The 21,569-nt window shown below is 35.0% G+C and overlaps 1 protein-coding gene across 1 annotated transcript in view; it reads right to left on the bottom strand.

Annotated features, from left to right (window-relative positions):
- Nucleotides 1–458: 458 nt before the first annotated feature.
- LOC124367281 overlaps nucleotides 459–21,569 on the bottom strand; it is a 149,211-nt gene continuing 128,100 nt past the window's right edge. The window contains exons 2-3 of the mRNA XM_046823987.1: nucleotides 5,162–5,290; nucleotides 459–1,580 (exon numbers count right to left, since the gene is read on the bottom strand). Of these exons, the coding sequence (XP_046679943.1) occupies nucleotides 1,336–1,580; nucleotides 5,162–5,290 (374 nt within the window). The 3' untranslated portion in view covers nucleotides 459–1,335. The remainder of the gene's footprint in view (nucleotides 1,581–5,161; nucleotides 5,291–21,569) is intronic.

Below are 21,569 nucleotides of genomic sequence, written 5' to 3'. Positions count from 1 at the left end.
ATCCCGTTATATGTAGGGATCATGTTGAAAAAGGTGAGGAGGAAATAGTATAAATAAGTGGGGGGGAGGGGAACTAATGAGGGGAAGTGAAATTATGGTAATATAAAGAGTGGGAGGTGTAGAAACCAAACACAATAAAAGTGAGAGTAATGGCAAAATTATAGAGGAAAAAAGTAGGAGGTATAGTGAGGAGAAAAATGTAAAAGAAATTAATAGAGGCTGAATTAAGGAAGTGCCTTGAAAATTCATTTAGTAAGAGATAATTCAAAAGGAATGTACCATTAGACACAACAAAATTAGAAATTGAGCTTTATTCTTTATTACAATACCAAAATTCAAAACATCCAATATATGTTATAGTAGGATCAACAATATCGTAAAGGAACAATTCAAATTTCCAAACCAATTGACGCATGTTTAATTAATTACAAAGGTAATGTTTTAAAATAGTAAAAATATCATGGTGCCTACGGTTTCTTCGAAACCATAGACGTAAATAATATTATTTTCTTAAAGCTTTGCCATCAACGTAGAATATAACAGGATTTTTTAAAAAGGAACTTACATATTCCCACTTTAATATACACATTTTAATATTTTAATCTACTGTTGAAGCCGAAAATCCAACAAAAATATATGAAAGGTTTCGAAGTCATTTCAATTAAAATAAAAAATTACAAATATAAACTCATTTTCATAAATATATCCTTCTACCTTGCTACCCACATTGTACAAATCGAAGTCTTTGGATGGAGATGGAAGCTAATAAATAAGCCTTTCAACACATAGTGATCTACTTTATGTATAAAATCTATTAAAATATGGCAGGGTAAAAAAATATAACTGTGGACCCTTATAACAGGCCGTGGTTAAGATATACCTAGATCTACACGAAAAGATGTTTCAGGTCCAGCAATATTATTGCAGTATTTACATATTGTTATACTGTCTTGCAAGTTCGCCTGAATTTACTTAAAACCATACGATACTTGTTTTTATTCAGTACGATATGTGGATTCAAAAATTAAGTATTTCATGAATAAATTAATCAGTCAGTTTGTATATTATTTAACAGTCTAAATTTGGGTAACTCATCACTTGACGAATGATTGCTATGATTTCTATATCGAGCAAAAATTAAATTTAATGATGCAAGTTTCATGAACTTGCGTCATTATTAATTAGTAAAGGGATACATTTTACATCACCATAATAACGTAAAAAATTATGGTAATAAGTTAAATTAGTAGTGCAATGGTCTGTTGTGTGTATTACCGAAGGAAAAAAATGTCTGTTTCAGAACACTGTTGAGAGTTGACAAGTTCCAGAACTGTCTCAGTAGCGGCCAGCTTGTAAGGCGAGGTGGACACCGGTGGCTGTCAGTAGAGCAACCGAGGACGGCAGAACCGAGGCCGCAGAGTCCTTGTTGCAACCGCTCGCCTTACAGCAGGACACGCAGAAGAACTCGTCCTTAGAGGTGTCGCAGTTGCTGAAGATGCCGAGGCCGCGGCTGATCATCTCGTCCTCGAACTGGCAAGGACCGAGGCCGCACTCCCTCTTCAGTTGGTAACCCGAGGTCGCTGAACAGTAACAGGCCAAAATACAGGTCAGTCAGATTGTTACTATTATTATTAATTCGTCAATTACTACAGTGCTCTAAAATTGAATAACAACGGATTTTGATGTTCTAAAACCTTTATATTATACATAAAAAAGAGTTCCAAAAAAACCGGATTTTCAACTAATAATTATAAAAAATACCCAATTTACATTTGCCTCTTGTATTTACAGGATTTAGTGTGGTGCAATCGATTTTGGGTTGAGTATTTTTTTTTTTTATTTGACTGTCATAATCTTTCAAGGTACCGTACCCTTCTTGAATGCAAAGAAAGAAGAAAAAATTGTTGTATCACTTCACCAGGAATTATAGGCACCTGAAGTAGTCATCTTGGGCTATTTTATAATCAGGCACAATTGAAAACTGCTGATGATAAATGATAAAGATTTCAAATATTTACCGTAAATATATGTTATATTTCCTGAGGATTTACATAATTTTTATTTGGAAAAATACGAGTTATACTCAAACTTAAAGTTTAGAAGTCAAAAACATGCGAACGCAATTAAAACAAGTTATTTAAAACTTAAAATACACAAAACTGACTGAGGAGTGGCTCTCCTCAGGTGGAAATGTATTATTACTATTATTGCTAGAAATTGTGTTTGTATTTCCCACCAAGAAAACTGCTTAGGTTATGAAACATTATAGTTGAGGTTCAGCTAATAGCAGTACCACTTGTTCATGTAAAGTATATTGATAGTCCTGGCGGTTTGGTTTAATATTTGTTGACTGAAGATGATTTCTGCACTGCGAGGCCGAAATTAATCGAGATTTTTGTTGATGATTTCGGCAAACAAACAGCTTTAGATTATCATAAAATTGGTAGTCAGCACAAAATAAGTCACATTGACAACTGTTTGGTTGAGCTCAAGCCAACCACTATTTCGCTCTTACCTCTTCACGATTCAAACACACCTGATTTTGTGCATTTCTAGTGTTGTCAGTTTCGTTAAGAGAAACGTTTTCCCACGCATCTCAAAAATGCCTGAATTTATGTAAAATCAATTTAAGGAATTCCTGATAATCTCTGGCTATTTATATCCTGTTCCGTTGTCCTTGGATACATTTTCAGGATGTACCGCGTTGGGAGCTTCATCTTCATAATACTATCAGCAAAACCCTTTCTCTGTGTTGTGTGTTTTTAGTAATTGAGCCTTCATCGTAGATCTGAAGAAACAATCAGGTCGCTATCTTAAATGCAAATAAATGCTCTAATGCAATGAAAAGCACAAGCTTGGACGACTGCTTCTACTAAATTTTAACAAAAAGAGGCGTAGTGACTTTGGAGAAATTCATACTGTCATTTATAAGAACGTTGACTGGATACATATAGGACGAATCCATTGTTTTAATAATACATTTATACCTATAATAGAATCGCATGTCAATACATGAAGGCCCGAAACAAGAATTTCAGAGGTCTTTAACGTTGTGAATTTCAGTGCTTATATGAGGAATTAAATTCGAAATATATTGCAAAATTTGCAGTAAATTTTTACAGTTGCAAAATTAATAAACTGTATCCCAATCAGATAAATCTATTAAGCTCTTCGTAATTGAGCAATCAAAAGGGAAATACTCATTGAAACATTGATTGAGCTCGAGAAGTAGAAACATAAGGCGTAATGAAGAGCTCTCTCTCTCTCTTTTGTTAGGGAGGGGGTGAGAGGGGAGAAATACCACTCTCTACCCTTGCATTAGATATAGTACTTAAGCTTTATAAATGCTTTATTCAGTCGCGGTGGTTAAGCATCTTGTGAATGAACTACTGAAGATATTATTTCCAGATGAGAGCTTTGTTTCTTGGAAATAAAGACCTCCATTTACCCCCGCCCTCCCCTCTGTAGAGCTTTCCTTTGAAACTACGAACAGGAATGCGCAGAGCAGTTTAAACAATTATAACCTTAAAACTAAGGACTGAAAACTGTTCTGGAAGATAACTTCTTAGACACAGTGGGTGGCATGAAAGAAATGTTTGCTTAATCATAACAACTATAGTTTGTTTTTTAAGTTTTTATTTATTTTTTTTTTCGTTTTTCCTCCAAAAGAGGGGGATATTAGGTTGGGTTACTAACTTATGAAAAACACCATTTCCTGTACCACCATATTAAAGAAAAATGCAACTACATCTTAGAACACATAGGACAAGGTTTAATGTAACCAACATATAACGTTCCAAGTGTTTCAAATTTGAAATTTACGTGATTTCAGAAGAAACAAGGCCTTTGGACTCACTAGCCAAAATATGAAAGTATATTCTCGCTGCATTTTGTAATATCTGTGCACTAAAGCATCTAGCCCCTTAAAACTTCATATATCTTCTAAGACAACTCAATCTTTAAAAGCCTCTGGCTATAAAGCATATTTTCACGTCCAAGATAGATCCAGAAGCCTAGCCTCTCGAAACTCACGTGTTCGGGGCAATCCATGGTGGCTAAAATCTAGGACCATTGAACTTGAGATTCTCCTGGTCTCTAGAAGCTTTTGAGAAAACCAACTAAGATTAAATTCATCTGGTTTGACCAGTCTTCTAGGGATTACATAATCAGAACCAACCAACACATTTGCATTTAAAATTATATCATAATTTTTACCTTTATCTTCGTTGTCAAACTGTCCCTAAGATTCGTCAAATTCTAACTCTATCTAAATCTATGGAAAATCTGACTATTTGACACCCCAATCTAGGATATCCCAATTTTTGGATTCACTGGAGTTTTACATTTTTAGTGATATCCGGTCTATGAGAGCTTACAAAAATTTTGGATTCACTGGCATTTTAGATCTTGAGTGATATCCGGTCGATGAGAGCTTACAACAATTTTGGATTCACTGGCATTTTAGATCTTGAGTGATATCCGGTCTATGAGAGCTTACAACAATTTAGGATTCACTGGCATTTTAGATCTTGAGTGATATCCGGTCTATGAGAGCTTACAATAATGGAAGCTACTGCTCTAGAGAACCACTGCCGTCTTTGGCCTACTAGCCTCTGAGAATACCTGAGCTGTCTCTTATAATATAGCCTCTTTGCGTGTGAAAATTTCCCGCCCTATAAATTACCATCCTGGGGGCGTCCTACATATGGGAGTTCCCCGCTTCTGTAAGCTCTAGACAAATCCTGACTAAGAGTGCTGCCTAAGTTTCAGGCTTCGGAGCTCTTCCACTCCGTCAGAGTGGGCACTCCAATGAGTAATATAATAAACTAAAACAAGAAAGATTATACATTTGTATTAGAACAAGTCTGAATTAGATGATACTCTTAGATAATACTCACAACTGATTTTTTTACTATACAGAAATAGTTTCTATTTAACTATTCATATACGAGAGTTGTCAATACCAAAGATATGGATTCTAATTCCTACACAATCCTTAGACCTTATCCAAATAAGATATGCTTCGTACAGAAATGATGGCATGAATAACGTAACCTTATAGTAACTCCAGAAAAACTAAGAGTACTGGAAAATGTATGGCTTTCTTAAAAACAATTTGGGGTAAAATAAAAACAGAGTCCTTATAATAACTATCTCTCACCGTCTTTAGTAATTTGCGTGACACAGCGATCCCGGTTGGAGGCGCAAGGCAGCAGGCTCTCCGGCCCGCACTGGACGTTGCTGCTGCGAGTGCACTGGTAACAGCTGAGATTGTGGTCGCTGCACACGACTACAACAAGATAAGAGATTAGTAACGGTAGATAAGAGATTAATACCGCTAGATAAAATATTAGTAACTGTAGATAAGAGATTGCTAACGGTAGATAACAGAGTAGTAATGGTAGACAAGAGACTAGTAACGATAGATAAGAGATTAGTAACTGTAGACAAGAGACTAGTAACGGTAGATAAGAGATTAGTAACGGTAGACAAGAGACTAGTAACGGTAGATAAGAGACCAGTAACGGTTGATAACAGATTAGTAACGGTAGATAAGAGATTAGTAATGGTAGATAAGAGATTAGTAACTGTAAATAAGATATTAGTAACGGTAGGCAAGAGATTAGTAACGGTAGATAAGAGATTAGTAATGGTAGATAAGAGATTAGTAACTGTAAATAAGATATTAGTAACGGTAGGCAAGAGATTAGTAACGGTAGGCAAGAGATTAGTAACGGTAGATAATAGATTAGTAACCGTAAATAAGAGAGTAGTAACGGTAGACAAGAGACTAGTAACGGTAGATAAGAGACTAGTAACGGTTGATAAGAGATTAGTAACGGTAGATAAGAGATTAGTAACAGCGGTTAAGAGATTAGTTTAGTTCAATTCAATTCTTTATTCACACATTTGACTTGTACAGTTTTACAAAAAATATACAAATATTGTTTTTTGTCAAGAATTATAATGAAGTAAAGTATAATCAATGAAAGACAAGCAAGAACGAGATACTTTCCAAGTAAAAATTGAAAGGAAGTCAAAAATTAAACTCGAGGAACTCCTTAAGGGAATACAACACTGAACTCTTTAGGAGGTTTCTCAGCGATCTCTTAAACCCAGAAAAGGAGGTTTCTGCTCTTATTTGTTCCGGTAACTTATTGAACAGCCAAATACCAAAGGAAAACGGACTCTACTCAAACTTGGCCATTCTGTGCTGTGGAAAGCATAGTTTAGTTTTATTTCTTGTATTAAAATCATGGAAGTCTGTCGTTTTAGGAATTTCATCAAGATTTTTATAAGTATGAATGAGAACTTCGTATATATGTAATAAATGCGCCGTAAAGATATTGAAATTTTAAAAATATTCTTTGCAAGAGTCGGATTTACGGAGGTTAAAATTTATTCTCAGAACAGACCTCTGGGATCTTAAAAGCCTGTCTAAAGAGGATGGATTACGTCTATAAGAACATATATGTTACAAGAGGGCTTCAAAATTCGTATTGCAAAGGTTGCAGAGCTCAAGCGCTTCAAAATTTCAGCTGTATGAGGTTCCCACTTTACATTTGTATCCATAATCAATCCCAGAAACTTCAAGGCTCACAAAAGTTGATATCAGCAAAATGATCTATCCACTCCGTCCTGTCAGACGAATGCCCACAGATCTGAAAATGTATAGCACTAGTAGATATGAGAATGGACGGCTATAATCACATTGAAATGTTTAGTATAAAATAAGCAATAAAGCATATTTCACTTTTCAAAGATATTCTATCACTTGATATTATGATCAGTGTGGATATTGACGTTGGCTTTAGTTTGGGAGGTTTTATAAAGTAAGAGTATAAGTTATATAGTCTAAGAACCGTAAGCCCATTGGCATTATAAAGCACACAAACTTATTCATTCAGCTATACAAGTAATCAGTAACACTACCTATAGATTTCCTAGATTGTAATTATGTGTTTGGTTGTTATCCGCCTGAGGAAGAGATTAGATTGCAGATCTCGAAACGTGGTGTTACTAATTTCTTGTGTTCCTGGACAATTAACAAATATCTGTAAAAATCCTGTTGTTTCCTTCACAATGTTTCCTTCATAAAAAACGAATTTATGAAAACGGGTTGAGTTTTTTATCGGTTGAGGAATTTCTTCTTGGATAGAAATATATTGTTACCATGCTAATATAGGCAGCGGTTGAGTTAGGAGGAAATCCAGATTTGGTTGGATTTCGAAACTCACTAAGTACCGGGATATTCTCGATCACTCGGTCGTCTGCAATCCTCACAAACAAGCAGTTGTTGGGGTGAATTAGGAGGCATAAAATACCTTCCAAAACAGGAACTAGTAACTGAAAGAATTAACTAAAGTATTACTAACCAACCCAACAAAGTAACCGACAACTGAAATCTTACCAACGAATGCAACAAAGTAATCGGCAGAACGTAGCTGAAGGCTTACCAACCAATCCAACAAAGTAACCGACAACTGAAGTCTTACCAATTGGTTGGTAAGACTTCAGTTGTCGGTAACATGTTGCATTGGTGCAACAAAGTAATCGACAGAACGTAACCGGTCTTACCAACCTATGCAACAGAGTAACCGATAGAACGTAGCTGAAGTCTTACCACCCAATCTAACAAAGTAACCGACAACTGAAGTCTTACCAACCAATGCAACAAAGTAATCGACAGAACGTAACCGGTCTTACCAACCTATGCAACAGAGTAACCGATAGAACGTAGCTGAAGTCTTACCACCCAATCTAACAAAGTAACCGACAACTGAAGTCTTACCAACCAATGCAACAAAGTAATCGACAGAACGTAACCGGTCTTACCAACCTATGCAACAGAGTAACCGATAGAACGTAGCTGAAGTCTTACCACCCAATCTAACAAAGTAACCGACAACTGAAGTCTTACCAACCAATGCAACAAAGTAATCGACAGAACGTAACCGGTCTTACCAACCTATGCAACAGAGTAACCGATAGAACGTAGCTGAAGTCTTACCACCAAATCTAACAAAGTAACCGACAACTGAAGTCTTACCAACCAATGCAACAAAGTAATCGACAGAACGTAACCGGTCTTACCAACCTATGCAACAGAGTAACCGATAGAACGTAGCTGAAGTCTTACCACCCAATCTAACAAAGCAACTGATAGAACGTCACTTAAGTCTTACCAACCAATCTAACAAAGTAACTGACAGAACGGAAAAAATAAAAAAAGAACGAATGATTAAACCTGATTAGATTTTTAAAAATTTGTGTTTAATCATTATAGATGACAACTAGTAAAACAAATAAAAACAAAACGTAATCATTTTAAAATTGCAATATGCTGATGCCACGTAAATTTACATGTCTATATATATATATATATATATATATATATATATATATATATATATATATATTATTACTTGAAATCTTTTTACGCATTCATAAAGATTTTGTGCAAGAATTTATTATCTTGTAGCATTTGTAAGTGGCATCTAAGAACATTCAACTTACTGTCTGAGAATTAGTACCTGTGTTACGGAAGAGATAAATCTTGCAAACGTTCTTAGAAGTAATAATGATAACCATGTTCAGGGAGACAACACATAATGCTCTACTATTACTTGAGGTTCTTTCTTGACTCTGACTTTCATGATTTGATTGAATGGAGGAATAGAGAATTTCTTTTTTTGTGTTAACACATATAAATATTTATAACCTTTGCAGTTGGTTCAGTTAATGACAATCGATACTTTAGCAATCGATTAGAACCATTTGATCATTAATTTTCTTAATTCTGTAACAGTGGCTTTATTATTTGTTTATCTTTTTTCTCAAATATACATCGGCCGCTGCACATCGATTTACTGTTCCTGGTTCATTCAAATTCTCCACAACTCCCACGATGCATCGAGAGACTACTGATCGCACAAATTGTTCAGTTGAAATCACGGATTTTGTACGCTTTAAAGTCAACTATCTAAACCTCAAACATATTTATATTCGTATTATTTGCACAATTATCACGTATTTGGGCATCTAATTTAAGTCATGGCAATTAATTATCACTGATTACACGAACAAAAGTAATGAGCGATTGGCATTACCAAAGGCAGGTAAATAGGTCACAATAAACTATTAGAAACATAAATCGCTATACCATCGTTTTTCTTTAAGAATTTAATTAGTAGCTTTATGTGTTAAATATCTCGGCGATGGTTCAAGTGAAGTCAGTTCTCTAAGTGGAAAACGTGGGAAATAATTAATCCAGAAATCTCGGTTATAATTCAGATTCTCTGACAGGATCCAGTTAATTGGATCTGAAAGCGAATTGTTGGGCAGATCCAATTAAATTCAGTTTGTAAAGTGTGCTCTTAAAATGTGACATTTGTAAATATTTTTAAATTTCTTAACTTACCCCATTAAAAAAATTTGGAGTTCTGAGCAAAATTTTCATTGATTTTATAGCAAACAATTGGAATATTTCCTAGAGGCATATTTGTAGCGTAAATATAAGCTATTGATTTTGTTAAATTACTTCATTGTACTTATGTTTTCACAAGTCTCGCTGAGGCTAAACACTGGTTTTTAAAGGGTACTTAGCAAGATATAATTAAAATAATTCTAGAACCAGAATAGTTTATCTACTTTCAGTGGATATAATATATTTTTAATTGAGTTTATTGACATATATATATATATATATATATATATATATATATATATATATATATAATTTTTAAAACATTTCCATTGCATAATACGATAACAATGAAATGACATGGGTTTTACAATAAATTACGACAATTGTCCGGTCATGGCATTCGCAAACGCAATTCAGGGTCAGACCAGCAATAACAGGGGCGGATCGATGTGGGGGGCGGGGGGGGCAGCTGCACCCCTACTCCCAGACTTGCTGACTGTCAAGGGCTGAGACTGAATACACAGTTCGATACTCTGGCAAGCGTCAAGTGCTGTAGGTTTCTGTGTCAGTCGGGAACAAGAGAGAGAGAGAGAGAGAGGGAGAGAGCGAGGGGGTGGCAGGGGGGTCAGTTGACTGGTGAGAGGTGATTACCACACCTGGAGAAGAGATGACAGGACATCCACATGCCATACTTTACTCATCGATAAAAGCATCGTTTACGTCGACCAGGCATCGATAAACTGAGAAACCAGGCTTAGCCATACGAAGGTTCTTTCTGAACCCCTGCCAAACCTTTCCGGGAAACATTCAGATCAGAGGAAGTCTTACACTTCCATGAACATAGGTTCTTGAAATACCATTTCGTAGCAACAATGCCCTGAGTTTGCTCACGAAAAATCTGTTTATCACCTACCGATCAGTTGAATTTTCAGTGGCCGCCAAACAAGGATCTGTCGCAGTCTGTGTGATTTTTGGATCCGTTTTTAACAAAATTTCACCAACATAAATGGTAGCAAAACGGGTGAAAAGTGGTAGGAGATAAATTACAGTATGTTTGTTACTATTCAATGAAAACTGGTCAAGTTTGATTTCGTTTGTATCATAAAATTGCTTAGCTAAAATGATCAATATGAACAGCTCGGGACTTCAAACCCTAAAACATTTTTGAGTAAAAAGTGAATTTTAAAAGATGGTTTTGACATTTTGTTCCATCAACTTAATTGAATAAGGCTCGATAAAATACGATTCTTTACCCAATTTAGTTACTTGTACATTGTGCAGCACAATGGCCGTGCACTTAACCAACCACAAATGTTCCACCTACTTCATCTTCACGCTACTTATTACAACCGTTCATAATGTACTATTCACTTTACTACTATCCAACAATGGCGTGATGAGCTATTGTCGTCGTTGTCTGGCATCATGTCTGGAGATTGTCTGGCGTGTCTGGAGGTTGTCTGCCAGTGGACAAATAGTTATTGTCAGCAACGTGCGTCTTTGTTCCTCAGCCTCCCCGCCTCAGGAAATACGTTAGCGGTGAGCAACGCAGCAATTTTATGAGCACTTAAGGACAGTTTCAGTGAGCCAGTCATGCACGTCTATGAATACTCAACATCATCTTTCAGAATTGAGAAGGCATCATGACATGGGAAATTGATAGACATTTAGCTGTTCAAGGTACAATAGTTGTATAATTTGTACCGAATGGACAAAACACGTGGGGTTAGATACCGCTGAGGTCGTAGTAATGAATAATCAAATTGCAAAGTTTACTTATATGTTTAAGTGTGGCAAATATACGTAAAAGCACCGCTTCTAGATTTTAAAAATATATTGTCACGTTGCTGCCAAATAGAGTGATAGTGAACTAAATGATATCAAGGGCGTGGGCCTAATGGTTTAAATATTCTATTGGAATTTTGCACACGAACTTATTATTATTAAAACTTTAAAATTGACTTCCCTTCACGGTGATGTTGACTACAAGCGCGGACGTCAGCATCTTGGCTCGAAATTGCAGCTGTAATCGGAAACAGTTAAGATTAGTAGAATACAAGTCTAAAATATGAATGCTGGAAGCACTCGAAGTAGTACTCATAGTTAAAATCAAACTCAGAAACTCGAAATTAAACTTACCTAAAACCAATTCATGACAGTATTAGTAGTTTGTCGAGACAACTTAAGATCCATGACAACGTGGTCTCGTCAGAAGGACATCACCACACTATTATCTATATTAATCTGACAAATAAAACATCAACCAAGGTATATTTAGCAGCAAAGATCGGCAGCTACCAAGTTCTCGAGTGAAAACATTATACGCGTGCCAATTAGGTTATTAATCCGCCAAGAATTTAATTCCAAGAACATCGGATGTAACGTATATCAACAAAGTTGCGAAAATATGTATGATATAAAATACAACTAAATAACGGTACAAATTGGTGGTGTGCTGAAAGCTAATCTAACTATGTAAGTACAATAAACCTCTCCTTATGTAGTCGTCTATCACAATAAATACATTTCATAGAATCTACTCACTTCTTTCATATAATTAGAGAGAGCATATGATGCTCGAAAAACTAGAAATAAGTCAAATTATAAAGTAGAATTATTATAGGATATAATAAAACGTACTTAATAGCCAGTTTCAATAAGCGAGAGAAGGAATCGGTTCTTTATTTTGTCAGGCAAAGTTACGACCATTAGGTCCTTTTAAAATGTAACTTGATCTTAATAGACAGGATACCTTAATATGTAAATGTATTGTTAGTTGAAATAATACTGGGGTACCTAGTAGCCCTCTTGAATTGTACTGGATAAGAACATAGTTCCGTCTCATCAACTTGTAATTTTACCCTAAAAGGATTGGTATTTATACTTTTTATACATCATAACCAGAAACATTATACCAATCGACGTATAATACATTGAAATTACCACAGAGTATTGCTTACTCATAAGTCTAAGATGTTACTGAATAACCCACGACAGCTTGTAAATATAATTAATTACAAAGCCACTTAGTGTTTATAATCTTTATCTCTGTACAACCTAACATGTTTGCCCTTTGATAGATTGGACATGTCCCAGATATTTTCAATAGTCCATAAGCGATGATTTGTGTACAGAGATATGTGCAATTCCAGATAATATTAAGGCAAAATGACTGACGGAATAAATCTTTACAGGGATGTTACGACTGGTCCGAGCGGATTTTGGACAGCACTGACGGCCATTACGACACTCGGAAATGCCAACAAGTTGGGGCAGAGCCAGACCATTGGCACTGTGCACTGGCAACTCCAGCTTGTTGGCTAATGGTTCAAACTTTACATTTTATTATTGAAAGATTTCTTAAGATGAATGGAAATGTTTCATTTCAATGCTAAGTCCAGCTTCTTGTAACTCCAGCTTGTTGGCTAATTGTTCAAACTTTAAATTTTATGACGTGAAACGTTTTCATCCATTTCTTGACATGAATGGAAACGTTTCTTGTCAATGTTCAGTGACGCTTCTGGTACTCCAGCTTGTTGGCTAATTGTTCAAACTTTAAATTTTATGACGTGAAACATTAGAATTCATTTCTTAAGATAAATGAAAATGTTTCATGTCAGTGTTCAGTGACGCTTCTGGCAAGTCCAGCTTGTTGGCTAATGGTTCAAACTTTACATTTTATTACATGAAACATTTCCATCCATTTGTTAATCTGAATGGAAAGGTTTTATGTCAATGTTTTTAGAGACGCTTCTGGCAAGTCCAGCTTGTTGGCTAATGGTTCAAACTTTACATTTTATTAATGAAACATTTCCTAAGATGAATGGAAATATTTCATTTCAATGTTATGTCCAGCTTCTTGTAACTCCAGCTTGTTGGCTAATGGTTCAAACTTTACATTTTATGACGTGAAACGTTTCCATCCATTTCTTGACATGAATGGAAACGTTTCTTGTCAATGTTCAGTGCCGCTTCTGGTACTCCAGCTTGTTGGCTAATGGTTCAAACTTTAAATTTTATGACGTGAAACATTAGAATTCATTTCTTAAGATAAATTAAAATGTTTTATGTCAGTGTTCAGTGACGCTTCTGGCAAGTCCAGCTTGTTGGCTAATTGTTCAAACTTTACATTTTATGACATGAAACATTTCCATCCATTTGTTAATCTGAATGGAAAGGTTTCATGTCAATGTTCAGAGACGCTTCTAGCAAGTCCAGCTTGTTGGCTAATGGTTCAAACTTTACATTTTATGACATGAAACATTTCCATCCATTTGTTAATCTGAATGGAAAGGTTTCATGTCAATGTTCAGTGACGCTTCTGGCAAGTCCAGCTTGTTGGATAATGGTTCAAACTTTACATTTTATTAATGAAAGATTTCCTAAGATGAATGGAAATATTTCATTTCAATGTTAAGTCCAGCTTCTTGTAACTCCAGCTTGTTGGCTAATGGTTCAAACTTTAAATTTAATGACGTGAAACGTTTCCGTCCATTTCTTGAAATGAATGGAAACGTTTCTTGTCAATTTTCAGTGCCGCTTCTGGTACTCCAGCTTGTTGGCTAATGGTTCAAACTTTAAATTTTATGACGTGAAACATTAGAATTCATTTCTTAAGATAAATGAAAATGTTTCATGTCAATGTTCAGAGACGCTTCTGGCAAGTCCAGCTTGTTGGCTAATGGTTCAAACTTTACATTTTATGACATGAAACATTTCCATCCATTTGTTAATATGAATGGAAAGGTTTCATGTCAATGTTCAGAGACGCTTCTGGCAAGTCCAGCTTGTTGGCTAATGGTTCAAACTTTACATTTTATGACATGAAACGTTTCCATCCATTTCTTGACATGAATGGAAACGTTTCTTGTCAATTTTCAGTGCCGCTTCTGGTACTCCAGCTTGTTGGCTAATGGTTCAAACTTTAAATTTTATGACGTGAAACATTAGAATTCATTTCTTAAGATAAATGAAAATGTTTCATGTCAGTGTTCAGTGATGCTTCTGGCAAGTCCAGCTTGTTGGCTAATGGTTCAAACTTACATGTTGTGACATAAAACATTTTAATTAATTCCTTACATGGTACAGGATAAATGATGGGTAAAACTTCATACATTCTTTGCATTGGCCCGAATTATTAAACCGTACTTTAGTAATAATTTAAAGTTAAAATTGTAATCCATCTGATCCCTGTAGGAGAGATACATACATGATAAAGATAGTTCTTAGTTAAAACCTCACTCCAGTGAACTAGTAGATGCATACAACACCTCTCCGCGTGAAATCGATCAGCTGTATTGATAAATCGGTGTTCAAGCCGATATGTAATGGGTTATTCGCCCATCTGATCCCTCGCAGGACACAGGGTTCAAATCCTGTTCAGAGAAAAACATTTTACATACTAAATATAATTTGACTTTATTCTGAAGTACTATAATGACATTTTAAAGCATTTTTTTAGATTGCCCACAAAAAAATCGGATTCGGATAGAGTATTACAATACCCGATTAAAAATCTAAGGCACGCGTCACTCATCCAAATGTTTGCCAATGTATAAAATGCATAGTCGCACATATATTAAAATCGTAACGATTATACATACAATCGGAGATAACTGTGTCAGCGGGAAGGTAATTGGAAAGAACTAATTACACATGACGAAATTTATTGCGCTTAATAACACTAATACACCTACCCCCCCTGATGAAATGCTCTCCGTTATAATTAGCTCCAAATTAGTCACCCGGAGATTAAAACTGGTATTTAACTCTGATTTTTAGCTTAAATTAATTTTTTGTGGTTAATGTTTGAGTAAAGAAGAAAGTTTATAAATCCGATATCTGTGGAGTTTCTGTGTTGAGCAACTCTCTAGTCCTCGTGTCATATTCAAGGACATCGCTGCCCTAAAGTAATTCGCTACCGCAACTACAGAACCTGCTCAAGCACGTACAATCCAGACGATTTCAGTATTTCGAGCCCTTGGAAGGATTATCTACTCGACCCAAGATACGGCAGATTGTTACGAACTTCTTTCTTCTGAGGTTCAAATGAGCTTTGGAAGTCAGATTTCGCACAAGCCCTCACAAAATTCTATAACAAATATGAAGAAAAATTAATCCACAGTAAGCAATTTTTAAAATAGATCTTGTACAGTGTTTTCAGAAATGTGTCATCAAGAACTAGTACTGGCATGACAAAAAATGGATAGAAGTTATTTTCTAATTTCAAACATTGAGTAACTAAACCCAAGAAGTATGTGAAGAACTCATAATGACGTCTATGAGAAATCCTGTCTTCCAAGCCTCATTGCAATGGTGAAAAGGTTCTGTTCACTAAATCTTGGATTGATACTTCCACCACTCGCTTAAGAAATGATAACTTGGCAATTTTCTAAGACTGAATTATAATTGTGACAATACCAGCACACGTGGAGATTGACAGTTAGAAGCCGTAAACCTCTGGAGGGGGACAAAGTTGATGGCAGTTTTACGATCCATTCTCATAAACTCGATACTTGAGCGCCGGTTTATGGGCGCCGGAACTGGAATCTTCGATCTCAAGTTTGCCGTCTCACTTCCGGTAGCTCCATTACTGAGAGTCTCCAGCACTCAATTGAATCCAATGTCTGTCTGCCAATAGCTACAGGACGAGTTGAGAATATTCTGTTTGTGTGAATGTAGAGTTTAGCTCCAGTTAGTCCAGAGACAACGAGAATACCTCTTTACTTATATTACACTATATTTTGTAGTCTGGGTGTCTCTGATGTCGAAACGATGTAGAGAATTCGTTTTGTACTTGCTCGTCACCGACTTTTTTTATCTCTTCAGACGAACATGACTCCAGGTCCCAGAAGTCAAGTCTGACACTGTCAGATTCCAGATGCTGCACAAATAAGAAGGCGGATTGAGGTACACTAATAATTCACTCTGAATGAACCATTCCCACCATAGCTACTTTATTGTGTTAATGATACGCCTTAGTCCTCCGTAGACTAATGGTTATAGTCTCGGCTCTCTAACCGAGAGATCACAGGTTCAAATCCCGGGGAGGTCCATTCATGTACTTTGTACTTTCATAAAAAAACAAGTGCACTTCGAAGCCGGCATAGCTGACGCTGAGGCTTAAATTAGATAAAAAAAATGATACGCCTTGATGTTTATGCTGTGCGTTATCTTCACTAAACATAGTGAATAAAAGGAATTTCAGAAACAAATCCTTTAAATTTTTGAATGACATTTGTATCATCGATATATGTTCGAATTAGTGGAAAGTGAATAGCTTTTATTGCCACCGAATGGAAGATACCGAAGTAGAAGTAAAGTTTACTAGAGTTGTTCTTTCTGTTTCAAATTGCAATGATCTAGAATTTTCCTCCATTTTGGAGTCATGTCATCTATTTTATATAACCGCACAATGAACGTTATTATCTCTGTTTGATTAATAACAATTGCCCGTATCAAATATAATCTGAGAAATAATTTGATTACCTTTCAGTATAAATTTTTAGAACACACTACGAAGTTCAACATTTGTCTCGGTACTATCTAAATTGAACCTGATTACAATTACATTGGACGTCATCCACAACATCTCATAAATGGTTTCGTCAGATGAGAGTATGCGAGAGCTCATGTGTGGACTGTAACATAGATTACAACAAGCAAACCAATTCACGATTCACAATTTACTATTTACAATCCAGGTGTCTAAACTTCGTACAAAAATTGAATTGTAAATCCTGATTAAAAGTGATGGTATTAATAAAACAACATTCCACAATTCAGTTATATCTTTTCACTTTGACTAGTGAAAAGGAAGACAATCAACCATCGGAACTAATGATTGTGTAAGGAACAGAGTAGTTATCTTATACCTCCCATCTCCAACTGATTTATCAAACATTTTCAATCACAGTTCTCATTACATTCAGTTTGCAAGTGTCCATACAAAAACTCTGTGGCGTAAAAGAATTCCTCAAATAATACAAGACTCAAACGTTTCGTGTTCAGGTTTTGATTTGGAAAAAAAAAACAAAAAACGAACATCATTCACAATTTTTTTTAATGTTTAACTGAAGCGGTCTCGTTGAAAAAGAATGTAAAAGATTTCGAACCACGGTACCTGTCCAAGGACTGGTTCTATGTTCAAAATTTTCCCCTGTAGAGTAATGTTTAGAGAGGTGTAATGACTTTTGACAGAGCCAGCGTGGCAAAGTTTAACATTGTGTTTTTACACCCGAAGTGGTTTTTTGAGAGTCATTAGAGAGCGGAGGGTTCTTGACTTCCGTTAAGTCCCTCTTCGAGGTCTCTCTCAAAGTCCTTATTCTGAAATAAAAGTTTGACCCTGTTAAAAAAACGAGCAAAGTTATATATATATATATATATATATATATATATATATATATATATATTGCGATTAATTTCTACATATAAAATGCGCATTAGATGACGGAGATATCTGCCTGTGGATATAATAACAGCAGGGTTAACAAGGGGGTATACCATTTAGGTGCTAAATATTTTAACGTACGGCCCGATAGTATAAAAAGTGAGTAAAATACACGCATGTACACACGAAAATGTAAAATACAATGTTCTGTTAAAAGATATCAGGTTTACATTATTTGTTAGGTTCAATTCCAGTTTCACAAACCTATGATATAGTATTTTTTATTTTGACCTAGTTTGTAGTTATTTGTTAGGTTAGTTATTCACTTGAGGAAGAGATCAGATTGCAGATCTAGAAACGTAGCTTTACTGATTTCTTGTATAACTGATCTATTTCATTCTAGCTAGGGTACTTTATTTCTACTACCACACTATTAGTGTACTATATTACTAGTATGGTACACTATTAATTCTCCAGAGTAATATAGAAGGGAAGGAGAACAGTTGATGAGCAGTGTGGGTGTAGGTTGGCAGCAACAAGTATCAGGGGAGAAGATGAGGAGGGAAGTTTAATTTCTCAGCGGGCTCCAAATACAACTGCCCACTTTAGTCGTCACAGTGGATGTATTATCACGAATGGAGCGCATTAAAATTCCTGGAGCCACGCAGTTTTAAGACATTTCAATTTTAAACCTAAGATATAAACTCATTTTGTTAGACGAATTGGCGTAAGACAATTTCTGTTGAGTAACTCATTTTGGCTGTACCTTAAATCCCAACGGCAGAAACATTTAACTATTTTGTTTAGTGGTTATCATTTCTTTTGTCATCAAAACGAGAACGTGAACCAACTCGGGTGTAGAAGAGTGGAGTTCAAAATGGGATGCTATTCGCCATTTTAAAAGATTTCATATTTTTCTCTAATTTTATTTTATTTTAGCTGCGTACACTAGATAAATCCGACAGTCACATATATAAATTATTATTATATCATCGCCGGAAAACTCGATAAAGAGTCAAAAATTCACCACTTTAAAGTATTTAACTCGTATTTAATTTTTATTCAGGTCTCTGATGATTGGTTTAAATGCGCTAAGCTGATAAATGTATGATGTGAGAAAGAAACAAAACTTGTTATTGCAACCCTTTTGACATCCTTACGTTCCAAAACAACCTCCACCACAACTAGTCCAGCCGGTAATGGTCGATTTGATTTGTAGGAATTTTCTCCATCGATTTCAAAGAAAAGCCATGCTTTGTGCCTATAAAATGCTCTGCTGGCCTATTACTATACAAAATGCTTATATCGTATGTAATTTGTAACGAGTAATTAAATTTATTATTATTGTACCTATATAGGAACCCATTTTCCATAACTATCATTGTTATGTAAGTTCTCGTTCTTTTGATCGTAATCTTAAAACTGACATTATTAGTTTTGATTAAGTAGTCAGCCCAAGAAGTCATTAGAATGTTTAATACATTGTATACACTGATCAAACCATGAGTTTATAATTAAATGATACCAAAGTGTTACTTGTCCAAAATGAAAATTTATTGCACTACATGTGTTTCCTTCTTGTGTCAATATTTACCTACTGTAATATGTACATACTGTATATTGTAATAGTTAAGGCTGTTTTTCAATGCAAAACTACTAAGTTAAGTAATAAAATAATGGTCAGCCTGACAAGAGAATTATTAAATGTTGAGATAAAAGTGTACATTTTGTTAACTGTTGAAATTTAAGAAAATAAAATTCTTTATTCTTTATTCTCTATGTATTTCATTGTGTGCAATTTTATACCAAACAGTCTCCTTTTACTTTAAACTCCCTACGTTAACAAACAACTCCATTATCTTTCACTGAAACCTTTAGTTTTCTCTATACTGATGCTGACCTGATCCCCCACAATGGATGACATTGACCTTAAGGTGAGCCAATATTTGACTCCTCTTTTCATCCAAGGCCTCGAACACTCTCATTGTGCTTCGTCTTCCTATCCAAAGATGGTTTTTTTGAAATAAAAAAGTGGGTTGTCTTGGATACACTATTTCCTTTTTTGAAAGTATCTTTCCAACCCAATGGGAAGGACAGCATAGGGCTATATGGAAATGTTCATTTAGATTTTCTTTGTTAACGTATGGATAGCTCTTCTTTTATATATATATATATATATATATAAATGAATGTTTGTGTGTTTGTCCTTTATACACTCAGAAAATATTTGACCGATCATTATGAAAATGTGTATGTATATGTATTTTTCCACGTAGAAAGTTTATATGCTATGCCCATTGATGTTACTCACCACCAGGAGGCGCAGCAAAATATATAAGTTATCAAAGCGCCTGCACATTGCAAACTACGAGATAGTTGTGTATAATAATCACACTATGTGAAGGCGCTAGGTTTTTATGGATCTGGTCTTTCAAATGAATTTCTGTTTGGCCTTATAGCTTGAATGTTAGACCACTTTATTATTAAGTACATGTACGTGTACAATGGTAATATACACTTTTGGCAGATTTTCTTGATAGTGTCAACAAGGTAAACTCTACATCGGCGTTGACAACATAATTCACTTGAACCAGAAGTGCCCATACACGAGCAAAGGTTACAAAAAGCGTTCGAAGCCGCGGGCAACAGCTAGTTAATTCTAAATACTCAAAAACCCAAAAACAATTTAAACAAGCGTGTATGTATGGTAGTAGCTAAGCCAATCACTTTGAACACCCTACTTAGTTACACTGAATCTGAGGATTGATCTAATCACTCCACTCACTGTATGCGGGTAACATGAGTCTAAAATTGCATAACACCTGGATTGTATCGTCGCTGCAGATCAAAGAGTTGGCTGTTACTAAGGGTCAGGCGGCTCGGTCACAAAACACTGAACGCTTTGACAATAATTAATAAAGTTACCATTTAATCAGCTTTGTACTTGTTACAGACTTTATCTCGCTATTTACAGCAAAGCTAACTTTTACACACAGGTAAATACTTCCTTTCTCAAAATTGTTGTTATTAAATATATGAAATAGGCACATACATATACTTTCAATTAGTTACGAGAAAATAAGGATAATTATATAATTTCTTCATTTTGAGTCCCCGTGAGAGAAAATGTGGAGTCCTTGAAAGTAAAATAAAATCCTGAAAGGTGAAATAGGTGATGACTATAGCCTCTAGACCATCTTTTGACATTGGACCTTAAGACTATTTGTAAATAAATAAAAATAAATAAAAAATAAATAAATAAATATATATATAAATATATATATATATATATATATATATATATATATATAATTTGTGCGGGAAGAAAAAACTTAAATTTAGCACTTTCATCTAAATTTTTTGAAATTTCTTTATGATCTAATGGTAGCAATTTTTTATATCATTAAATCAAAAGATAATGAAGTTGTTTTTTATTCAGATAATGTTTCCGTATTAAACAAAATCTTAAAATTAAAAAATTATCCAATTTACGTATAAGCGCCTTTCTAGATTTTGGAGACAGTTCTCAAGATAACGAAACAAACCTTTAATAACAAAATATTTATGTCCTTCTTATTGGTTGATCGTTCTAATTTCTTTAAAACAAGCATAACATTTTTTTAGGAAGAATATGTTTAGAGAGGTAGATTTTCGGATAGCCGCTGTATTGTCTAGCAAAACTTTGACAGTAGCAAGGATTATTCGAGGACATTCGGAAATTTTCTTATCTCACTCAATCATTTTAGAGCTGGA

This window comes from Homalodisca vitripennis, chromosome 8 (genome assembly GCF_021130785.1).
Source record: "Homalodisca vitripennis isolate AUS2020 chromosome 8, UT_GWSS_2.1, whole genome shotgun sequence".
Classification (NCBI taxonomy): Eukaryota; Metazoa; Arthropoda; class Insecta; order Hemiptera; family Cicadellidae; genus Homalodisca; species Homalodisca vitripennis.
The sequence above is the reverse complement of the archived record's forward strand: the minus strand, read 5'-3'. Positions and strand labels throughout refer to the sequence as shown.